The sequence below is a fragment of the Schistocerca serialis genome, chromosome 4 (genome assembly GCF_023864345.2).
Source record: "Schistocerca serialis cubense isolate TAMUIC-IGC-003099 chromosome 4, iqSchSeri2.2, whole genome shotgun sequence".
In the NCBI taxonomy this organism is placed as follows: domain Eukaryota; kingdom Metazoa; phylum Arthropoda; class Insecta; order Orthoptera; family Acrididae; genus Schistocerca; species Schistocerca serialis.
This window is the reverse complement of record NC_064641.1, coordinates 638,599,566-638,622,834: the sequence shown is the minus strand read 5'-3', so window position 1 is coordinate 638,622,834 and position 23,269 is coordinate 638,599,566. Positions and strand designations below refer to the sequence as shown.

Here is a 23,269-nt window from a genome sequence, read left to right as displayed (position 1 = left end):
GATGCCACAAAATCATGGAACTCGCATATCCTACCAGAGGTTAAGGTGATGTTTATGAGTGGAGAACATTTGTAGCAATGCCGATTTCATTAGACGGAAGATGACTTAGGTTATTTCTCTGTAGCTTTTCAGCATTGAAGCCCATTTGCATCCACCCTTATGGGTATAGTGGCTATACCAGTTGAAGTGGTTGCACGTTCTGATCTCATTGATTTCCTTGAGACAGATAACCAGTAGGCAGAGCCATGGGATAAGACTTTCATTTTGTCAAACATAATATAGTGAATGGAGATGGGGTCTATTCAGGATCAGAGAAAATAAGAGCACTCTCAGATTTTCTGACTCCTCAACACATTCACTATGTGAGAAACTTTTGTAGACTGTACTTGTACTGCTGGTGATTCATAAAGGATTTATGTACCAAGGCACAGCTCTTGTATTTGTATTTATTATTTGGTCCAGTAAATCTTGCATGTGGAGTACAGCACATCTAATATTGAACAGGTCAGTGCAAATGTATCTTCATGTTTACATTATGTTTTCTGTGTATTAATGAATACAATTTTTTCCAGCTTTGGCTTATAATTAAACCTCTTCATCTAGAAAATTACAACTGAAAATATGAATAAATTAATATTAATGATTACAGTCTGTACATGCTACAAGTAGATAGGCATCTACACAGTATTTTTGTAGGTGATAAGGAATGTGACTTATACACTTACCATTAACTTACTTAGGCTCTCAAAGATTTTGGAGGAACTCTTCCAGACTATGGAAGGAATACATTAATTGACATTCCTTTAATACTGCTTTAAATTTTTTAAACCATTTATTATTGTAATTTCTGTTGGAAATCTATTGTAAATAACTTTACCATGGTGTAATGTTCCTTTTTGGTACAAACGGGTCTTTATTTGATGCATGTAAAAGTCAGTTTTCTGTTTTGTGTTATGATGATGAAGATTTTCATTTTTGGGGAGGACACTAGGATTTGTGCAAGAACTGCTAGAGGGATATGCCACATTTTTGTGGAACAAGGTGAAGGGAAGGTCTTTCCTTGTTATTAAGGAGACACTAACATATATTCCAGTCCTTGCATTGTATAATAAGAGTGCCAAGACAAAACTTCACTTTGATGCTAGTGGTTACAGCATAGGTACACTTCTAGTTCAAATTCAGAAGATGCTGAAATGGTGATGGCCTGTGCTTCCAGAGTAATCTGCAAGTCTGAGCAGAACTACTCCACAATTTAAAAAAAGTACCCTGCAGTTGTTTTGGCCATCAACAAGTCCTGACTATATTTACTTGAAAAGCCATTCACTGTTGTGATGGACCACCATTCTCTGTGCTGGCTGTCTAGCCTGAAGGATCCATTGAGTTGACTGGCAAGATGGGGACTAAGGCTCCAGGTATACAACTTCACAGTGGCGTACAAAATTGGATGCCTACACAAGGATGCTGGCTGACTTTCAAGAAATTGTGTGGCAGAATATGAACCTCCATCTTCCCTGAATTAAATGACACTGCAACTGAACACAGGGCAATCCATAGAAGCTTTGAAGAATTAGGAACCAACCAAAAGGAGAATTCCATTAATATACATAGCATTATGTAAGAGGAACCATTATTCAGTGATTTGGAAATGATTGCTCATCGTCTGGACTCCTCTATGGCCAGTTATACTGAAGTTTTTCCATGATGCTCCAACATCTGTTAACATGGGATTCGTAAAGACTCTAGACACAATCAGACACATGTACCATTGGTGAGGACTTTATCAATCTGTTAGACACTATGTGAGCCACTGTAAGGAATGTCAGTGTGAGAAGCATGTGTCATATTTACCTCTGGGACATCTAATACCATTTCCACATGCAACAGCACCATTCCAGTGAACTGGAGTTGACCTTTTGGGTGGGATCCTAAAGTCGAAGAACGTGAACCTCACTTGCTGTTCTATCATCAAAATTGTGCCAACTGCCAAAGCTCCATAAATTGCCAAGTCCTTGTAGAAGACATCATTTTGAAGCATAAAGCACCTAATGGGGTGATCTCTGATCATGGAAAAGTTTGCCAATCGAAACTGGCCTCAGAGGTAATGTCACATTGCAACATCACATACAGGTTGATAATGCTTACCACCCACAGATTGTGGCCACACAGAATGCTTTGATAAGATATTCGTAGATATGCTTTCTAGATAGGACAATGTCTAACAGAGACATTGGGATACAATATTGCTTGTCATGACATTTACATACAACAAGCAAAGAAATACACTACAGGCCTCACACCATTCTTTCTGCTCCACGGTTGCTAGGCTGAAATGACAATGGATGTACTATTCCTTTTTGAGCTGGACATTACTCTGAATAGCTATGTGAAGCACCTCATCACTAGGACCAAAGAAGCAAGACAGCTGGCTCCCAGTTGACACCCGGGAGAAAGATAGAGATTGCTATTAGAGCGAGCACCAGCCAGTGAGACACAGCCTGAGAAGCTTTTTATGGGTTTTTGTTCCTGTGTGGAAAGTGGAACTGTCAGAAAATTTACTAAAATGTTACTTTGGATCATTTTCTATTCTTCCTTGATTGTCAGTTATCAATAGAAAGTTGAGGATGGTGATCATTCATCGAAAATATAAAAGCACAGAGACGTCATCCAATGTCCTCCACATGAAGCCCTACTACAATCCTGAGGTGCAGATCATTGTGAGGGCTTCTCATTCAAGGAAACTGAAGACTGTGATGGCAATCACAAAGTTTTGATGGGAGGGGCTATCTTTGATTGTCATCATAATGAAGAGGATGAGACAACATGACCAGAATATGAGGATTCGTCAGCACTGCCATACAGAGGACCAATAACAAGATCTAGCTCCAGGTGCTGTAGTTGACTCCAGTGAGAACTATGAAAATGGGCCACTGTTTCCCCAGGAGAGGGAGCAATGTTGAGAGTTGTGTTGTATGCTGTGTGGCATACTAGATCCATGTTTTTCCCATGTGTGTGCAGTAGTACCCCACATCTGTGTCAAAACTCTGCAAGCCATCTGGTTGTGAGGGCTTCTGGCACCACTATCTGATCCCCTCTTTCCCGTTCCATTTGCGAATTGGCATGTGAGAAGAATGATTGTCAGCAAACCTTTGTATTAGCTCTAATTTCTTGAATTTTTCATTGTAGTCATTTTGCCGTATATTGGAGGAACTAATATTTTATCCGATTCTTCCCAGAACATACTCTCAGAATTTCAGTAGTAAAACCCTCTGTGATGTACATTCCCTCTATTGTAATATCTACTACTGGAGTAGATTGAGAATCTCCTCTCCATAACACTCTCTTGATGACCAAATGATCGCATGACGAAATACGCTGCTCGTTGTAGGATCTTGTCTGTCTCTTTTGTTAATACAACTGGTAAAGGGTTCCATACTGATAAGCAATGCTCACAAATAAGTCAAGTCACTTCTTTCATGGATGAACTTTATTTCCTTAAGGTTCTTCCTTTGAATCACAGTCCTTCATGTGGTCAACCCACCTTTTTAAGCTGCTCTGGATGGTACTCCTAGATATTCGTTATTGTTTTCAGCAATTTGTCACTGATAGTGTAATTGTACAGAAGTGGATTTCTTCTCATATGTATGCACAATATGTTGCATTTATTTATGTTCAGGGTAACCTGCGAGGCCCTGCAGAATTCCTTAATCCTCTGCAGAGCTTCCTGCAGTTCAGTACATCTTCTTACAGACAACTGCATCGTTTTAAAACAGTCTCTTTGAGGTTCTGGTGTTATCCACTAGATCTTCTATTGAGTTCTTTTTGCAGTGAAATCTTGATTCTAGTCACAGATGTGACTTGATACTCATTACACTCATATTTTTTCACTAAATGACAGTGTGGGACTGTCTCAAATGCCTTCCTGAAGTCAAGGAACATGGCATCAACCAGAGTGCCAATGTCTACAGTGCTGTGAATCTCAGCTGAGTTTCACAAGATCTCTGTTTGTTGAATCCATATTGCTGTTTGTGAAAGCATTGTTGATTTTTGTAGAAGATATTTTCTTTCTCCAATAATGTCATAATACATAAGCACAAAACATGTTCCATAATTATACATCTAACTGACTTCATTAGTATACGCATACAATTATGTGCATCTGTCCTAAGGCTTCTCTTGAAAACAGGATTGACCTGCACTTTTTTCCAGTTGATTAGTAACCTTGGTTGCTCAGTGACCTGTTATAGACTTTTGCTAGAAGGGGAGGAAATTCTTTCACATAATCTCTGTAGAATCTTATGGGTATGTCATATCATCCAGGTGCTGTTCTTTCGCTAAGCAGTTCTGGTTGCGTTTGTATTCTGATGTCACTTATCCCAACAGCAGCCATTTCAATGTCCTTGCAATGAATGAAAGGATTGTCCCTATTATGATCTTCCACAGTGAAACAGTTTTGGAATACCAAACCCTGTATTTCAGCCTTCTCATTGTCATCTTCCAGTTTGATGCCAATATGGTCACTGAGTGAACTATCAGATGATTTCAGCCCCGCTTTCCACTCATTTATTTTGTGTATAACCAAAATTTGTTAGAGTTTGCAGTCAGATCAGTTATCAAAATTTTACTTTCAAAGTCATTGAATGCTTCTCTCATTGCTCTTCTTATGCTCATTTTCACCTCATTTAGTGTTTGTTTGTCAACTAAGTTTTGACTTCTCTTAAATGTGTAATGAAGCTTTCTTTGTTGACAGAGAAACTTTCCAACATTGCTATTAAGACCCCATGCATCTTATCCACCCCTTAAGCCTTTCTTAGAACTACTTGTCTAGGCCTACTGAATGATGATTTCAATTTTATCCATTTGTGCTCCAGATCTTCCTCCTCAGAACTGAGTATTTGATTTTGACTACTCAGATAGTCTCCATAATTTGTATCCTGCCACTCTCGCTAAGCAGAAATATTTTCCTACTTTTCTTAAGAGTCCTTACGATGTATGATGTCATTGATACTATCACAGTCTTACAGCTGCTTATGCAGCCAGTCTCTAAAAGCATCCAGTTACTATGTTTGACCCATCATTTATGCTTAACTTCAGCCACATTATTTCACAGTTGGAATCCATAATTTCACTAAATATTATTGAATTCTTTACTGCAATAAATGCGCCATGATCACTGGCATCTAACCTCTCATTTTAATATACAATGGGGCGCCAAAGAAACTGGGATAGGCATGCATATTCAAATACAGAGATATGTAAACAGGCAGAATATGGTACTGCAGTTGGCAATGCCTATATAAGACAACAAGGGTCTGGCGCAGTTGTTAAATTGGTTACTGCTGCTACAATGGCAGGTTATCAAGATTTAAGTGAGTTTGAACTTGGTGTTATAGACAGCACCCAAGTGATGGTATATAGCATCAGCGAGGTAGTGATGAAGTGGGAAATTTCCCCTATGACCATTTCACGAGTGTACCCTGAATATCAGAATCTGGTAAAACATCAAATCTCCAACATCGCTGTGGCCGGAAAAAGATCCTGCAAGAACGGGACCAATGATGACTGAAGAGAATTGTTTAACATGACAGAAGTGGAACCTGTGACGGTTCACCTGCTTCATTTCTTCATGTGTTGTCCTTGATGCCGACGTACTGCATTGTGATACTGGCTTAAAAATGGGTAGTGGAAGTACAACACTGACTACTTATAATAATGTAGCCAACAGATGCGAAGTTGTGTTTGACAGTAGTTTACTTTCACTGTTCACAACCCCCAATAATACACAGTTATATATAGCCAGTGCACTATTGTTTTCACTTTCCATAAGCCTCATTAATAGCTTGCAGCCACACCTCCAGCTGATTTTGCTAACATGTTTTCAAATAGAGCCAAATAAATACTTTAAGAATACTGTTAGTTGTTCCTCCAAATGTTTATAATTATTACAGACCTTATAAGTCAACACTAGAATTTAAGATACGGAACAATTACTGATTTCGCCATTTAATGAAAGTACTAACTAGGAATAGTTGAAATAAATTAGAAAATCAATTACATACATAAAAAAATACATACACGAAATTAGATCTGGTGTTATATTCTTTAAAACTGAGGGCCAACCTTTCTCTTTGATGAAAATGCAGATTACACTCACATATGTTAATGGTAATAAGTTAAAAGTGAAAAAACAAATTTGAGGAGGCAGATGGCAAAACAAGATGGGAAGTAAAAATATCTCAGCTTGCTTCACACAAACTTTTCCACAAATTGCATATTTCAATGCTGGGCCAACAACAACTGTCAGCTTGCAAACCATTCAACGAAACATCATCGATATAGGCTTTCCAAGCCGAAGGCCCACTCATGAACCCTTGACGACTGCATGACACAAAGATTTATGCCTCACCTGGGCCCGTCAACACTGACATTGAACTGTTGATGACTGGAAACATGTTGCCTTGTCGGACAACTCTCATTTCAGATTGTATCGAGCAGATGGATGTGTACGGGTATGAAAACAATCTCATGAATCCATGGACTCTGCATGTCAGCAGAGGACTGTTCTAGTTGGTGAAGGGTGTGTAATATGTGTGGGGCATGTGCAGTTAAAGTGATATGGGACCCCTGATATGTCTAGATACAACTGTGACAGATGACATGTACATAAGATCCTATCTGATCACCTGTCCATTGTCCATTCCCATGGAGTTGGGCAATTCTGATGGAACAATGTGACACCCCACACGTCCAGAATTGCTACAGAGTGGCTCCAGGAGCACTCTTCTGAGTTTAAACATTTCTGATGGCCACCAAACTCCCCAGACATGAACATTATTGAGGATATCTGGGGTGCGTTGCAACGTCCTGTTCAGAAAAGATCTCCAACCCCTCGTACTCTTATGGATTTATGGACAGCCCTGCAGGATTCATAGTGTCAATTCCCTCCGGCACTACTTCAGACATTAGTTGAGTTCATTTTACCTTGTGTTGCAGCACTTCTGCATGCTTCCGGGGGCCCTACACGATATTAGTCAGGTGTGCCAGTTTCTTTGTCTCCTTAGTGTACATTCCTATCTGCATTTAGGATTTCATTGCTATTCACTTCTGGTTTCAACCAGCTTTCCATTCATAATAATGTCTGGTCGTTATTATCTTTAATAAGCAATACTAGTTCTGGATGGTCCTGCAGTTCACTTATATCATATTAATCTTTTATATTTACAATCTCTGCTAATTAACATTCTCTGAGAATAATCCAGCAAGCAGTTCATTTCTGATCCCAAAGGCTGGTTCCCCTAACCTAAAAAGAAAGCCCATGTTCATGCCACACGTGCCAGTCTACTATCATAGTAACTGCTTCCTGCATGTAGTGCACACCTGTCTTACTGAGAGGAGCCTACACAGTTCTCCTCTTGATAGAGCTCAAGAAATTTGGATCCAGTATTGTTGCAGGATTGTCTCAGCCTCTGGCTTAGACCTTCCACTCTGCTCCAACTATGCAACTAATGTGTGCAGTAGCCACTGGCACAGCTTTCTCCACATTTTGGAAGAGACTTCCCTGCAAACATACTGCACGTACACCGCCATTCTTTCTTGACCTGCCTGCTATTTCTCTGAGGGACTTCATTACCCATGTAACGTTGGAGCTCCTAATGACTAGCATACTCACCCTCTGAGCTTGTTGGGACTGGGCTGAAAAATCGGCCACTGGCCCAACAGGAGAAGCTACCCATGCTGATTCAGAAATGTTATCAACTATGAGTAGTGCCTCATACCTGTTGTTGAGGCATAAGAAGCCAGCAGTGCAGCCACTTCCCACATTTTCCCTCTGCCTAGAGATATGCAAACACACCAATGCCTGCCACTCACTCTCAAGTGAAGACAGACCAGTTATATGTTGTGTAATGGAAGACACAGTGACAACATGGCAATCAAGAGATTTCAAGGCACCAAAGGTTTTGTAGGTCTTGCCTTTGGTGTCCCAATGTTGGCACAGCTTTGTGCAGTAGGTAGAAGCCTGGTGACCTTGGACAATACAGCTTCCAGCTGCTTCTGGACAGCAGCCAATTGTCCTTGTGTTCACACACAACAAGGACAGTTCCCATTCACACTGAACTGTTTAAAAACTGTATAGAATCTCAAAGAATACAAAAAAGCACTCAAGAGTAATAGAGGAAGAACAAACAGATCTCAGCAAGAGATAAAATTACCTGACTACTGTGCTACTGAACTTGGGATGCATACAACTGCAACTTTCTCACTATACACTAAGGTTGCAAAACCCACAAGTTCTTAAAACAAATATAAATCACACTGCTGAAGAATAGATGTATCAACTGTTACTTTTCACTGTAAAGTCACCTCACACAAAAGCTAATGACAAAGAAACACACAAACACACACACACACACACACACACACACACACACACACACACACACACACACACACAAGCTCTTAAAAATGTAAATATTTTCCTTGTCAGAAAAATTTCCAGGACAGGTCTTTTTTTCTGAGTTTACAATACTAAAAAGGAGCAAATGTTGATTGAAATGACTGTGCCCGTGTTTCCATGTGAACTTAGTAGGTGACAGTGCTGTGTTTAGCAGCACAATGTTTGGATTTGATGCATTAGTTACAGTGACACAAAAAATGCTGATTGTGAGCAAAGAGCGAAATTAAGTGCTGCATTGTGCTCAGGAAAACCCCTACTGAAATGTGAACATTGATTAAGCAAGCATATGCAGGCAAGGCACTTCCAAGAAGTCATGTTTTCGAGTGGCACAAAAGGTTTCATGAAGGCAGAAAATCAGTGCAAGACAATCCCAGAACTATTCACCCATGTACAGTACAAACCGATGCAAATGTGTAGCTTGTAAGGAAGTTATTGCAAGAAGACCACACAAGAGTACTAAAAGGAAACTGTTAAACTTCAGTTTCATGATACACCAATCAAATCTACAGGCTGTAAATTCAACTCAATACCTAGGAGTTACAATTATGAAACTTAAATTGGAAAGAATACATAGAAAATGTTGTGGGGAATGCAAACTAAAGACTGCATTTTATTAGCAGAACACTTAGAATATGCAACAGATCCACTAAAGAGAGTGCCATGTAAAAGATCTACTAAAGAGATGTCTACACTACACTTGTCTGTCCTCTTTGGGAGTAGTGGTGTGCAGTGTGGTATCCTTACCAGATAAGATAAGATTGAGTACATGGAAAAATTTCAAAGAAGAGCAGCACATTTTGTAACATTGAGAAATGGGAAGAGAGTGTCATGGACATGATACAGGATTTGATGTGGACATAATAAAGTAAAGGCATTTCTCATTGTAGCAGGATCTTCTCACAAAATTTCACCAACCAACTTTCACCTCTGAATGCAAAAATATTTTGTTGATGCCAACCTACATTGGGGGAAATGATCATCACAATAAAATAAGGAAAATCAGAGCTTGCACAGAAAGATATAGATATTCGTCTCTTCTGCACTCAGTTCAGCAGAGAAATGATAGAGTATTGTTGTGAGGGTGGTTCAATGAACCCTCGACAGGCACTTAAGAATGATTCACAGAGTATCCCTGTAGATATAGACATAACTGTGCATCCAATATCAGAAGAACTTAATTTGAATCATGATTTGTGTCATAAGATTTTACACAAAGACTTAGGGAAAAAGAAACTTGGTGCAAAGCCCATCCCTCAGATACTAACAGATGAAGGGAATGAGGAAAGATAAGAATTTCTGCTGAACCACTGGATGGAGCCAGAAGTGATCCCATATTACTGTCAAAGATTATTGCTGGGGATGAAAGTTGGTGCTACCAGTATGACTCTCACATGAATGCTGAATGACAGGAACCTGGATCACAAGCCTTGAAGAAAGTCAAATAACAACCTTCAAGAACAAAGAAAATGTTTATTATGTTCTTTGATAGTAAAGGATTAATTCATCATGAGCATGATCTTCCAGGTCAAACAGTGAACCAAAAATTTTCGTCAAAGTCTTGAATTGTTTGTGACAAGCAATTCAATGTTGCCTCCTGGATTTGTGACATCCTCATGACTGGTTCTTATTGCATGACAATGCAACACCCCATACAGCCTTATGTGTTACTAAGTAAACGATCAGAAATTCTGTTATTGCCATCTCACATCCGTCATGTTTGCCTGGCATCTTGACTTGTGAATTTTTCATGTTTTTGCACATGAAAAGGTGACTTAAAGGAAAGCTTCATCAAGATATCTCAAACATCCAACGGGCAATGACAAATGAGCTTACAAGCATCACAGCTGAAAATTTCCCTGCTAGCTTCCAAGACCTCGAGAAACATTAGCAACTGTGCATAGATAGCCAAGGGGACTACTTTGATAGGAGTTAGGATCATTACTTGGTAAGTGCAATTTTATGTTTTTTTTAAAACCTGTCTTGGAACTTTTCTGACAAAGAGAGTAAGCAGTAATCAACATAGATAAAATCACTGACAATATTCACTTATTGATAGAAGATCATGAGAAAAGAACTAAACTAAACACTGTGTCTAACATAAACAACTGCCGCTGCTGCTCTTTCCTGGGTGGCTGGAGTTAAACTGAATATGAAGACATCATGCACTAAAAATACAGTGAAATGTGTATGTTGTAAACTATGCCTTTGAGAGTGAATACCACCCATACAGGAAGATATAAATACTCTTTTCTACTTGCAATTGATGACAGTTTAAGAAAACAACATTCATACTTAAAAGGTGTTACAGTTCATCACTTTTAAATTTTGATGAAAAATATAAGTTGAAAGATGTACTATGATGTAAAAAAAGAAAATCACTTACCCTGCTGAGTAATATTGGTTGCTCATTGGAAAAGTGGTTATGAAATCCTCAATTTCTTGCAGAGCTTTTGTATGATTTGTAAATAATACCTTACTTTAAATGAGATAACAACAATAGAATCCCCAACATGGGAAACAAATTACTTTTGTGCATGCATACCATCACTAGTGCTAAAACTTTGTAAATGATATTGTCATTTAAAAGAGATAAAATAATAGAATGTGAAGTATGTAAAGTAAATTGTTATTTTCAAACATAATACACTGCTCATCTTAAAACTGAATTGAATACTAGTGAACCATCACATAAAAGGAATCACAATCTTGTCTAAGACATCATTTTCATATATCTAAAAACAAAGATGATGTGAGTTACCAAACGAAAGCTCTGGCACGTCGATAGACACACAAACAAACACAAATATACACACAAAATTCTAGCTTTCACAACCAACGGTTGCTTCGTCAGGAAAGAGGGAAGGAGAGGGAAAGACGAAAGGATGTGGGTTTTAAAGGAGAGGGTAAGGAGTCATTCCAATTTCGGGAGCGGAAAGACTTAGCTTAGGGGGAAAAAAGGACGGGTATACACTCGCACACACACACATATCCATCCACACATATACAGACACAACTGAGAAAAATCAGTACCAAATCCAAAATCAATGCCTCCTTTAATTTCTAAAGTGCTAGCTTTCACTCATTATGTCCACTGAAACTTTACACCCTTTTAAGTAACCTGTTCAAAGATTCAGCTATTTTTGCAATATCTCATATGAATTCATAGTAGTATTACACAAACTGACAAAATGCTGTATCTGTTTGATTGTTCATAGCAGGTGGAAAATTTTGAATCATTCTGTAAGACAAGAAAGTCCCTGCACACCATACCATTTACACTAATTATGTGTCCCAGATAGTTAACTCGAGTTTGAGCACAATGGCACTTGAACGTGCTCAGATTAGAGATTAGATTAGATTAGATTAATACTAGTTCCATGGATCATGAATACGATATTTCGTAATGATGTGGAACGAGTCGAATTTTCCAATACATGACATAATTAGGTTAATTTAACAACATACTTAAGTTAATATAACTACTTTTTTTTGTTTTTTTTATTTTTATTTTTTTATTTTTTTTATTTTTTTAATATTTTTTTTCTTAATTTATATCTAAAAATTCCTCTATGGAGTAGAAGGAGTTGTCACTCAGAAATTCTTTTAATTTCTTCTTAAATACTTGTTGGTTATCTGTCAGACTTTTGATATTATTTGGTAAGTGACCAAAGACTTTAGAGCCAGTATAATTCACCCCTTTCTGTGCCAAAGTTAGATTTAATCTTGAATAGTGAAGATCGTCCTTTCTCCTAGTATTGTAGTTATGCACACTGCTATTACTTTTGAATTGGGTTTGGTTGTTAATAACAAATTTCATAAGAGAGTATATATACTGAGAAGCTACTGTGAATATCCCTAGATCCTTAAATAAATGTCTGCAGGATGATCTTGGGTGGACTCCAGCTATTATTCTGATTACACGCTTCTGTGCAATAAATACTTTATTCCTCGGTGATGAATTACCCCAAAATATGATGCCATATGAAAGCAATGAGTGAAAATATGCGTAGTAAGCTAATTTACTAAGATGTTTATCACCAAAATTTGCAATGACCCTTATTGCATAAGTAGCTGGACTCAAACGTTTCAGCAGATCATCAATGTGTTTCTTCCAATTTAATCTCTCATCAATGGACATACCTAAAAATTTGGAATATTCTACCTTAGCTATATGCTTCTGATTAAGGTCTATATTTATTAATGGCGTCATACCATTCACTGTACGGAACTGTATGTACTGTGTCTTATCAAAATTCAGTGAGAGTCCGTTTACAAGGAACCACTTAGTAATTTTCTGAAAGACAGTATTGACAATTTCATCAGTTAATTCTTGTTTCTCAGGTGTGATTACTATACTTGTATCATCAGCAAAGAGAACTAACTTTGCCTCTTCATGAATATAGAATGGCATGTCATTAATATATAATAAGAACAACAAAGGACCCAAGACTGACCCTTGTGGAACCCCATTCTTGATAGTTCCCCAGTTTGAGGAAAGTGCTGATCTTTGCATGTTACGAGAACTACTTATTTCAACTTTCTGCACTCTTCCAGTTAGGTACGAATTAAACCATTTGTGCACTGTCCCACTCATGCCACAATACTTGAGCTTGTCTAGCAGAATTTCATGATTTACACAATCAAAAGCCTTTGAGAGATCACAAAAAATCCCAATGGGAGGTGTTCGGTTATTCAGATCATTCAAAATTTGACTGGTGAAAGCATATATGGCATTTTCTGTTGAAAAACCTTTCTGGAAACCAAACTGACATTTTGTTAGTATTTCATTTTTACAGATATGTGAAGCTACTCTTGAATACATTACTTTCTCAAAAATTTTGGATAAAGCTGTTAGAAGGGAGATTGGACGGTAATTGTTGACATCAGATCTATCCCCCTTTTTATGCAAAGGTATAACAATAGCATATTTCAGTCTATCAGGGAAAATGCCCTGTTACAGAGAGCTATTACACAGGTGGCTGAGAATCTTACTTATCTGTTGAGAACAAGCTTTTAGTATTTTGCTGGAAATGCCATCAATTCCATGTGAGTTTTTGCTTTTAAGCAAGTTTATTATTTTCCTAATTTCAGAGGGAGAAGTGGGTGAGATTTCAATTGTATCAAATTGCATAGGTGTGGCCTCTTCCATTAACAGCCTAGCATCTTCTAATGAGCACCTGGATCCTACTATATCCACAACATTTAGAAAATGATTATTAAAAATATTTTCAACTTCTGACTTTTTGTTCGTAAAGTTTTCATTCAATTTGATGGTAATACTGTCTTCCTCTGCTCTTGGTTGACCTGTTTCTCTTTTAATAATATTCCAAATTGTTTTAATTTTATTATCAGAGTTGCTGATTTCAGACATGATACACATACTCCTGGATTTTTTAATAACTTTTCTTAATATAACACAGTAGTTTTTATAATTTTTGATAGTTTCTGGGTCACTACTCTTTCTTGCTGTCAGATACATTTCCCTTTTCCGGTTACAAGATATTTGTATACCCTTAGTAAGCCATGGTTTGTTACAAGGTTTCTTACGAGTATATTTAACTATTTTCTTGGGGAAGCAGTTTTCAAATGCATTTACAAAAATGTCATGAAATAAATTATATTTTAAATTGGCATCAGGTTCACGGTACACCTCATCCCAGTCTAACTGCTGTAGGCTTTCCCTGAAATTTGCAATTGTTAAATCGTTGACTGAACGTACTACTTTGGAGGACTGTTTAGTATTGCTGAATGGAGCTATGTCATATATTGTAACCAGCTGTGCACCATGATCAGAAAGACCATTCTCAACAGGCTGAGCATTTATCTGGTTAAACTTATCTTGGTCTATAAAGAAGTTATCTATCAGTGAGCTGCTATCCTTTACCACCCGAGTAGGAAAATCAATAACGGGTGTCAAATTGAAAGAACCAAGTAATACTTCAAGGTCATTTTTCCTATTACCCTCTTTCAGAGAATCTACATTGAAGTCCCCACAAATAATAATTTGCTTCCCCCTGTCTGACAGATAGCACAACAAGGAGTCCAAATTTTTCAGAAATAGATGAAAATTTCCTGATGGGGACCTATATACAGTTACAATTATAAATGTGCCTTTATTTAATTTAAGCTCACAGGCACATGCTTCTATATGTTTCTCTACACAAAACTTTTTTGTTTCTATACTTTTTGCACAATGATAACTTTTGACATATATGGCAACTCCTCCTTTCTCCATATTTTCTCTCATTACATGTGCAGAGAGCTTATAACCACTTACATTTACCTTATCCATATCAGTAACAATGTGATGCTCAGACAGGCATAGTATATCTATTTCATTCTCAGCTTCTAAATCTTCTAAACAAACCAGAAGCTCATCTACTTTATTCTTTAAACTCCCAATATTTTGATGAAATATACTTACATTATTTTTAATTATACTTTTATGAGAACCTTTCCTTATTCTAACATTTGCAGTACTCTCCTGTCTGAGTTTCTCATTGTGCTTAGGCCTAGTTCCTATACCAGTGGTCACATGGTGTTCAGAGAGGCAGATTATGTCAACTGGGTTGGGTGACTTTAATTCATCAATGGAATTACCTAGGACTGAGATACAACTTGGTGGAGATAAAATTTCTGGTGATTGGTGAAAATTTATAATTGATAGCTGTGATTGGTGATCCAATGCGCTAGAATTGTGCTGTTTAATTTCTTTCCTAAACTGAAGATTTGTTTCAATCCTGACCTCTCTTAGAACTTGACATCTTTCTGTCTTACCTATCCTAAAAAAGGTGCTGCTCCAATGGTATTTTACCATTCATGGCAGTGCCTCCCCCCCTTAAATTTCCTGCTATTACCCCAGCCAGTTTCCCCTTCCCTTTCCTGTTGAGATGTAGGCCGTGCCTGGTATAGTACCACCTACTGAGATAATCAACAGGAACCACACCAATATGAGCCCCCGCACCCGATCCAAGCAGCCATTCCAACTCCAAATTAACTCTCCCAACAGAAGAGTCAGATATGCTGACTGCAAACTATTAAAAGCATCCTCCAATCATCTCACATGCTCTTTTGAAAAATTATTGTATCATCTAAATAACCCATACAACTCTTTGGCTTCATCCCTCTTAAAACTCCATCCAGTAACCACAAAAAAGTCACATGTGGCTTTGTAAACCAAATGGCATCCACTAACACCGATAATGTTCACATGGTGTCATAAATGCTTTCTTTAGCCTACCCCTAGGGCACTATTTGTAACTGATGATAACTGCTTTTGAGATGCATTATAGTAAAGTAACAACACTGATCCAAATTACCCAAGGGCTCCATAATACTAGAGATCAGACAAACATCTCCAACAGTCTCTGCATTCAGAAGCCAATAATCACAGCAAAACCTATAATTCTTATTTACATCTAATGATTTTTTAGGCTCAATAACTACATTTTTGCTCCAGAAGCTGTCACTAAGTTCTATGATCCCATCTCATAGTTGCTGTTCAGTGCACTCCCCCATTAAATGCTGTATATATCTCACTATGCAATACCATTTCCTATAAATCTGTGCACTATCCCCTTTAAGTATATGGTGCTCAGTTAAGGGAGTTGCTGGTAATCACCCATTTGTACAAAACAAGTCACTATTTCTTCCAAGCTGTGTGATTAGTGCGTTTCGAGTAACCCACCTTCTCACATAATGCTGTTGTATTGACCATTTGCTTATGGCTTATACCCAGACTCAACCTATCAAAGGCTTCTTCCTCTAATCTTTCCAGAGAGGTTGTCAGTATACCTTTTGACATGCTAACATCATCTCTGTCAGATTTATCAATGCTAACTGGAACCATATATGCATTGTCGAAATCAGTCCTAGCATGCAGTTCTTAAAGAAAATATAGCACAAGAATCACTGAATATCCTTCACCCACATTTGGCAAAATTTCATTTGCTCCATAAACTTAGTTTTCCCAATAGTAAAATCCAGTACTGTTGTAACCAATGACTCTACACTGTTATTGCTGACTCCATGTAACTTATATTATGGTGCACCAAGTCTCCCCTGCTCACCAGATCCAGGCTGATATGGACACATGCTCCCCCATGTTGACAAGAAACCTCTGTGCCATACCACTCACTAAGCAAACTAAGTAGCATTCTGTCTGTCCATTAACATGTGGAGTGTTATTGTCTATCATGACTGCTATCCAGCAGTAGAAGCATTTCTGTTTGAGTTTAATAGCTGCCTCTATTGAAAATGTTTCCTATTTTTCCTCTTCCAAAAATCTGATGCTTGTGAACCATTTTCCCACATGAATAACACTCTAGTTGCCTAACCTGTTTCTGTGTACAGCTCTTATGTCCAAACCTGTAACATTTGACCTCTGGAGAGAATGAATGGTGATCCATCTGTTGTTTTGTGATAAAATCTGTCTCCTCTCATTGTGCTCCTGTTCTAAGAGCTGCTGTTAAATCATTTGTATTCTCACTGTGAAATCTTTGTGTAATTTCTATGAGTATTCCCAGCAAGAAAATATGTGACGCTCTGTTTTTTACTCCCTGCAGTAACACCTTATTGGACTCTGCATCCTGGGTAGGCACATATGTCTGCATGTTGACTTTCTGAATCCTGTCTGAAAATACTTCCACTGATTCACTGTATTTCAAAGTCAAAGTGTGGAGCTTCTCATGAAAAAACCACACGACATTTTGTTTTTTTGTTATGCTGGCATAGTCCAACAAACACTGCTGAAATGACTGTGCTTTACTGAAGGTCTCATGATATAACACATCTGCCTTTGCTTCCCCTGTTAAATGTAGGTTAGCTACATGAAGCATTACTTCAGCTGACCAAATGCTCATTAAAGCAATAGTTGCCTTATCATTAATAAATATTGACACATATTCTGCTTTTTTTTACATGAAAAGGGATTGATAAGTGTGGCTACAGCTCAATCAAAAGGAGAAAAATCCATTCCCAACTCTGCCTCATTTTCCCCTGGCCCAAACTGTGACTGTACCTGAAAAGCTTCCAAATCCTCAATCTATGAAGGAGCTCTTCATGCTGCTGCTTTTGGCAAATATTTTCCTCTGTTAGCACTCACACTTGCTGTGTTAGAGGAGCATAAGGCACTTCAGTGGTAGCAGCATGTGTTTCTACCATTTTGCATACATTACACCTAGTTCAATATCAGAAACACAATTATCTAACTAATGCACTCAGTACTCAAAAACTCTTATAAACTGCTTCATCCCATGTATTATTGCCCATCTAGATCATAAACAATTGTGAACCAAATGACTAACATTTCTACACATAACACATGTGGCTGCTGCAGCCTCACTTCAGCCTTGCAAGATTCCAAAACTGATACCTTACTGGTACTATGCTATTTGGTCTAGCATTAATCTTAAAGAGTGATAAGTCCAAAGATTCATGTGACTTTGAAAATGTAACCTTAAACATAGTCCATCCAGTACTTACATAAATTAGGATTGACAACTGAGAACAGCCACTGAATCAGATACAAACAAAGTGAGACTCTCACCACCCATCCTGCTGAGTCGATACTGCGGAATTGGAGCAGTACCACTGCTAGTATAAATTAACAAAGTATCCAGTCTTACTACTTGACACGACATAATGTACAGCACTGGGCACCTCCGTGGCACCATCCTCTGCAAACCTATTCGAGGGCCATCTAGAGGAATCATTCCTAACCACCCAGAATCCCAAGCCCCTCACCTGATTCAGTTTGATAATGTCTTTGTGATCTGGATTGAGGGTGATGACACCCTATGCATATTCATGCAAACCCTCAACACCTACTTCCCGATTCACTTCACCAGGTCCTCCTCAATGCAACTAATCACTTTCCTTGACGTTGACCTCTACCTCAAAGATGAGTACATGAGTACCTTCGTCCATATCAAATCCACTAACCACAAGAAATACCTCCACTTTGACAGTTTCCATCCATTTCTTACCAAGAAGTCCCTAAATACTGACTATCCACCTGTGATCATGACATCTGTAGTGATGAGCAGCCTCTCTCCCACATACCAAGGGTCTCACTGATGCATTTGCAGATGGAAATTACCCTGCCAACTGTGTGCAGAAACATATCTCCCATGCTTCATTTCTCCATGCATCCACCACCTCCCACAGTCCCACTGTCTGGCCACAGAGGGCACACAGGAACTTTTCTGTTATGAGTCATATCACCCAGGACTGGAGCAACTGAATCATATTCTCTGCCAGGGTTTTAACGACTTGTCATCATGCCCTAAAATGAGGAATGTCCCACCCTCTACCCATTCCCATGTCTTCCACAGTGGTATTTCACTGCCCACTGAACCTACACAATATCTTTGTCCATCCCTACTCAACCCCTATTCCAATCCCTTGCCTCATTGCTCATATCCCTGTTATAGGCCTAGATGATAGACCTGTCCCATACATTGTCCCACCATCACCTACTCAGACGAGCCACAAACATTATCTATCCCATCAAAGCCAGGGCTATCTGTGAAAGCAGTCATGTGATTTGCAAACTAAGCTACAACCAGTGTGCTGCATTCTACATGAGCATGACAACCAACAATCTGCCTGTCCACATGAATGGCCAACAACAAACTGTGGCCAAGAACCAGCTGGACCACCCAGTTGCTAGCATGCTACCCACCACAATGTTCTTCGCTTCAGTGACTGCTTCAGAGTCTGTGCCATCTGGATCCTTCCTACCAACACCACCTTTTCACAATTTCACATGTGGAAACTCTCCCTGCAATACATCCTACATTCCCATAACTCCTCAAACTTCGTTAGTCACTATCCTTCACCCAACTATCCCCTTCCTTTATCCCACTACAGCACTACACAGCCTTCTATTCCACAAACACCAATCCACCCACAGTCTTTCTACTTCTCACCTTTTCCACTCCCTTCCTGCCTTCCCCCCTTTCATCTCCCCCCTCCCTTTCTCCATCTAACCTCCTGAATGCACCTAGATGCCCTACCCTCTCCCCATTCCATCCCTGTATGCTTCCATAAGCAGCACTTTACCATCCTCCACCCCTCAATGCTATCTCTCCCCCACCTGCCCCGCCTCCTCCATACCCCTAGCCTCCATACCCCTACCACTCAGTATGCTTCTCCCTGCTGGCAGTCTGACCTAAAGAGGCCAGAGATAGTTGTCATGTGTGTGTGTGTGTGTGTGTGTGTGTGTGTGTGTGTGTGTGTGTGTGTGTTGCCTACTTCAGAAGAAGGCCCTTTGGCTGAAAGCATACTTGTTTAGCAGTCTTTCTGTTGTGCCTGTCTGCGACTCAACACCTACACTACAATCTAACCTTTTCATAAGATTCTTATTATTCCGTTCTGAGTTTTCCATTGTTTAATTAATATACTCAGGGGTTTATAAGAGTGATCATTAGGAACAATAAAACAATCAAGAAATGAAGTGGTGGTTTGAGAACAGATGGTCATTCATCATGTAATCCATGGCTGAGCAATGTTTAATCTACAAACATGGGCTATATTTTTGAGGACTCAGTTTTTGAAACAGCCTGTGACAATGGTACAGGTATACAATTTATCCATATATACTGTGAGCATCCTTCCAGTTCATATTGAAAAATATGTTGATTATTGACTCTTGGGTAACATAAAATGAGTGTGGGGTCATATTTCAATTACCAGATTACATTAATAGATTAGAAATGGATTGTACATTTATTCTCTCCTTGCTCTGCTTATTTTAAATCTGTTTCTTGACTCACAGAAAATAAATGCACACATTCAAAGAATAGAAAGTAAGTAGCCAAAGCAAAAAATTACTAACGCAATCAATGTAGAACTTTATTTGAAGTTACAGTAAATATTATAGGACAGACGTCTTCCTCATGTCAGTCAGCAAGGTCATAGTGCAAAGCAATAAAGCAAGAACAATAAAAAACACATTAATATTTATGAAACTACCATTACAATATGCACCTTTCTTTGTAATTTTCTCTTGGTTTATAAATGTATGACTCATGCACAGCATTTTTTTTATTATTTCAGGCATATTATGCTCTTATCATAAGAGGAAGATTGAAACATGGTGAGACTGTTCTGATTCATGCAGGAAGTGGTGGTGTGGGACAAGCAGCTATCTCAATTGCACTGCACATGAATTGCACTGTATATACTACAGTTAGCAACCACCATAAAAAACAAACACTTCGTTCAATATTCCCACAGGTAAGAGCAATATTCAGTTTATGCCCTATAAACAAGACTTGAGTGGTAAAGTTATTGCACTGATGAATCAATTATTTTTTGTCAATAAACGGAAGTAACTCTTAAAAGATGCTTGAGCTACTAGGACTTTGTTTTCTGTTTTTAATTCCAGCTAAAGGAATGCAACTTTGCAAATTCAAGAGATACGAGCTTTGAACAACATATTCTGCAGCAAACTCAAGGAAGAGGGGTGGACCTTGTTCTCAATTCTCTTTCTGGAGATAAACTACAAGCCTCAGTTCGATGTGTTGCTGAATATGGACGTTTCATAGAAATTGGACAGTATGATCTGTATACTGACAAACAGCTAGGTAAAATTTGGGTCTGTTCATTAAAATAAATGCACAATAAGATCTCACACTTACACATTCTGTGAGAAGGAAGTGTTGACCAGTTTCATTGTAATACTCAAAACTCAACAAATTTCATGATTAAAGTTTTTGAATTATACATGAACTACTGATTTTGTAGGAGACAGACCCGTGTATGAAATAATGCTTGTTTACTGTGACTATTTACAATCCCAGGATTTTCTATATGAATTAATGCTTTGTCTGTAATAATTTCAGTGCCCAAAGGAGCTTGAATATTACGTTTACTTTTTAAAAATCTTTTCATGCTTTTAACTTGTTTCAAATTCTGTGTTATTTTACAACTTTATCAGTTTGTCCAAGTTTTAAATGATCCGTATTTTCATAGTTAACTACCATAATATTATCATTTGGGAGCATAGATACAAGTGACGTGTTGTAGCTTTCAGTTGTGATGATTACCTGTTGCAATTACTAACATGTAACTTGCTCTTGCACACATCTGGAAAAAAATATTTACGTGACCAGGACAGCACTATTTTTAATACCCTCTTCTGTATTACAATACAGTATAATGCATTTCTCCTACATAGGAATGTGTGATGATATTCAAGTTATATTGTTTCTCACAGCACAGCATATCTCACATTTCACATTAGGAAAAAATCTTGAACTAGGGACTCTTCTTTTATATATTAAAATTGTCTGAAAATACATGCATAAATAGCATGGAAATATCTATCTAATTTCATGAGAAATTGTCAGTAATTCATTTATAAACTAAAATATTTTATAACTGTAGTGCCAAAATTCTACTAACACTGCTGTAAAAGTAACATATACAAAAGAACTAAATTGAACTGTTCCTGAGGAAAACGTCGTTATCATTCTATGGTTTGTTTTTATTATTATTATTATTATATATTTTTGGGTCTGGATATTTGCCTTAGATACAATGTACAACTTTACATTTATTGTTCTCAGTTATAATATGTTATCTATGAAAATCAAATTACTTTTGTTTCTGCCAAGTCCAGGATTTTATTTTAAACTTCGGGATTACACCACACGTAAATGAGATACCTAAGGAAACTGTGATACAGTGCTCAATTTTTCCTGTTCTGTGCTAATTTCATCATACAAATTGTCTTTGATGGTCACTGTTCAGTTTTCAAGTTTTTGTCTGCTCCAGTTATTATTTCTCTCTTTTTCTTCTCTGCACAACCAAATTATCTACTCATTGGTCTTTTAGAACACATAACATTAATATAATTTCTTTGTTCTTAATTTGCACTTAAATTTTAGTGCACCTCATTATGAAAAGATTTGATATACCGGGTGATCAAAAAGTCAGTATAAATTTGAAAACTGACTAAATCATGGAATAATGTAGATAGAGAGGTACAAATTGACACACATGCTTGGAATGACATGGGGTTTTATGAGAACCAAAAAAATACAAATGTTCAAAAAACGTCCGACAGATGGCGGTTCATCTGATCAGAATAGCAATAATTAGCATAACAAAGTAAGACAAAGCAAAGCTGATGTTCTTTACAGGAAATGCTCAATATGTCCACTATCATTCCTCAACAATAGCTCTAGTCGAGGAATAATGTTGCGAACAGCACTGTAAAGCATGTCCGGAGTTATGGTGAGGCATTCGTGTCAGATGTTGTCTTCCAGCATCCCTAGAGATGTCGGTCGATCACAATACACTTGCGACTTCAGGTGACCCCAAAGCCAATAATCGCACGGACTGAGGTCTGGGGACCTGGGAAGCCAAGCATGACCATAGTGGCAGCTGAGCATACGATCATCACCAAACGACGCGCGCAAGAGATCTTTCACACGACTAGCAATACGGGGTGTTTTTTTTTTTTTTTTTGTTCTAATAAAACCCCATGTCATTTCAAGCATACGTGTCAATTTTTACCTCTCTATCTACATTATTCCATGGTTTATTAAGTTTTCAAATTTATAGTGACTTTTTGATCACCCAGTACTTCAAGCTTCCTCTTTTTCTGTTTGACTCCCCAAATATATTTTACTTTTGCACAGTGCTGTATATTGTCTCAGAGATTTATTTACCTGATTGAAAGCCACTGTTTCATACCACAGACTTGATTATTTTAAGGAATGTTTTTGTTCTTGCACTGTTATATTTATGACATCCTTCCTGTTTTGTAGATAGAAAAATTAACTGATTTATCCTACTGTATCATCC

General features: G+C 38.0%; 1 protein-coding gene across 1 annotated transcript in view; it reads left to right on the top strand.

The window, feature by feature from the left end:
- Positions 1 to 23,269, top strand: part of LOC126474653 (fatty acid synthase-like) — a 332,546-nt gene that overhangs the window by 223,329 nt on the left and 85,948 nt on the right. The window contains exons 18-19 of the mRNA XM_050102131.1: positions 20,513 to 20,692; positions 20,844 to 21,042. Of these exons, the coding sequence (XP_049958088.1) occupies positions 20,513 to 20,692; positions 20,844 to 21,042 (379 nt within the window). The remainder of the gene's footprint in view (positions 1 to 20,512; positions 20,693 to 20,843; positions 21,043 to 23,269) is intronic.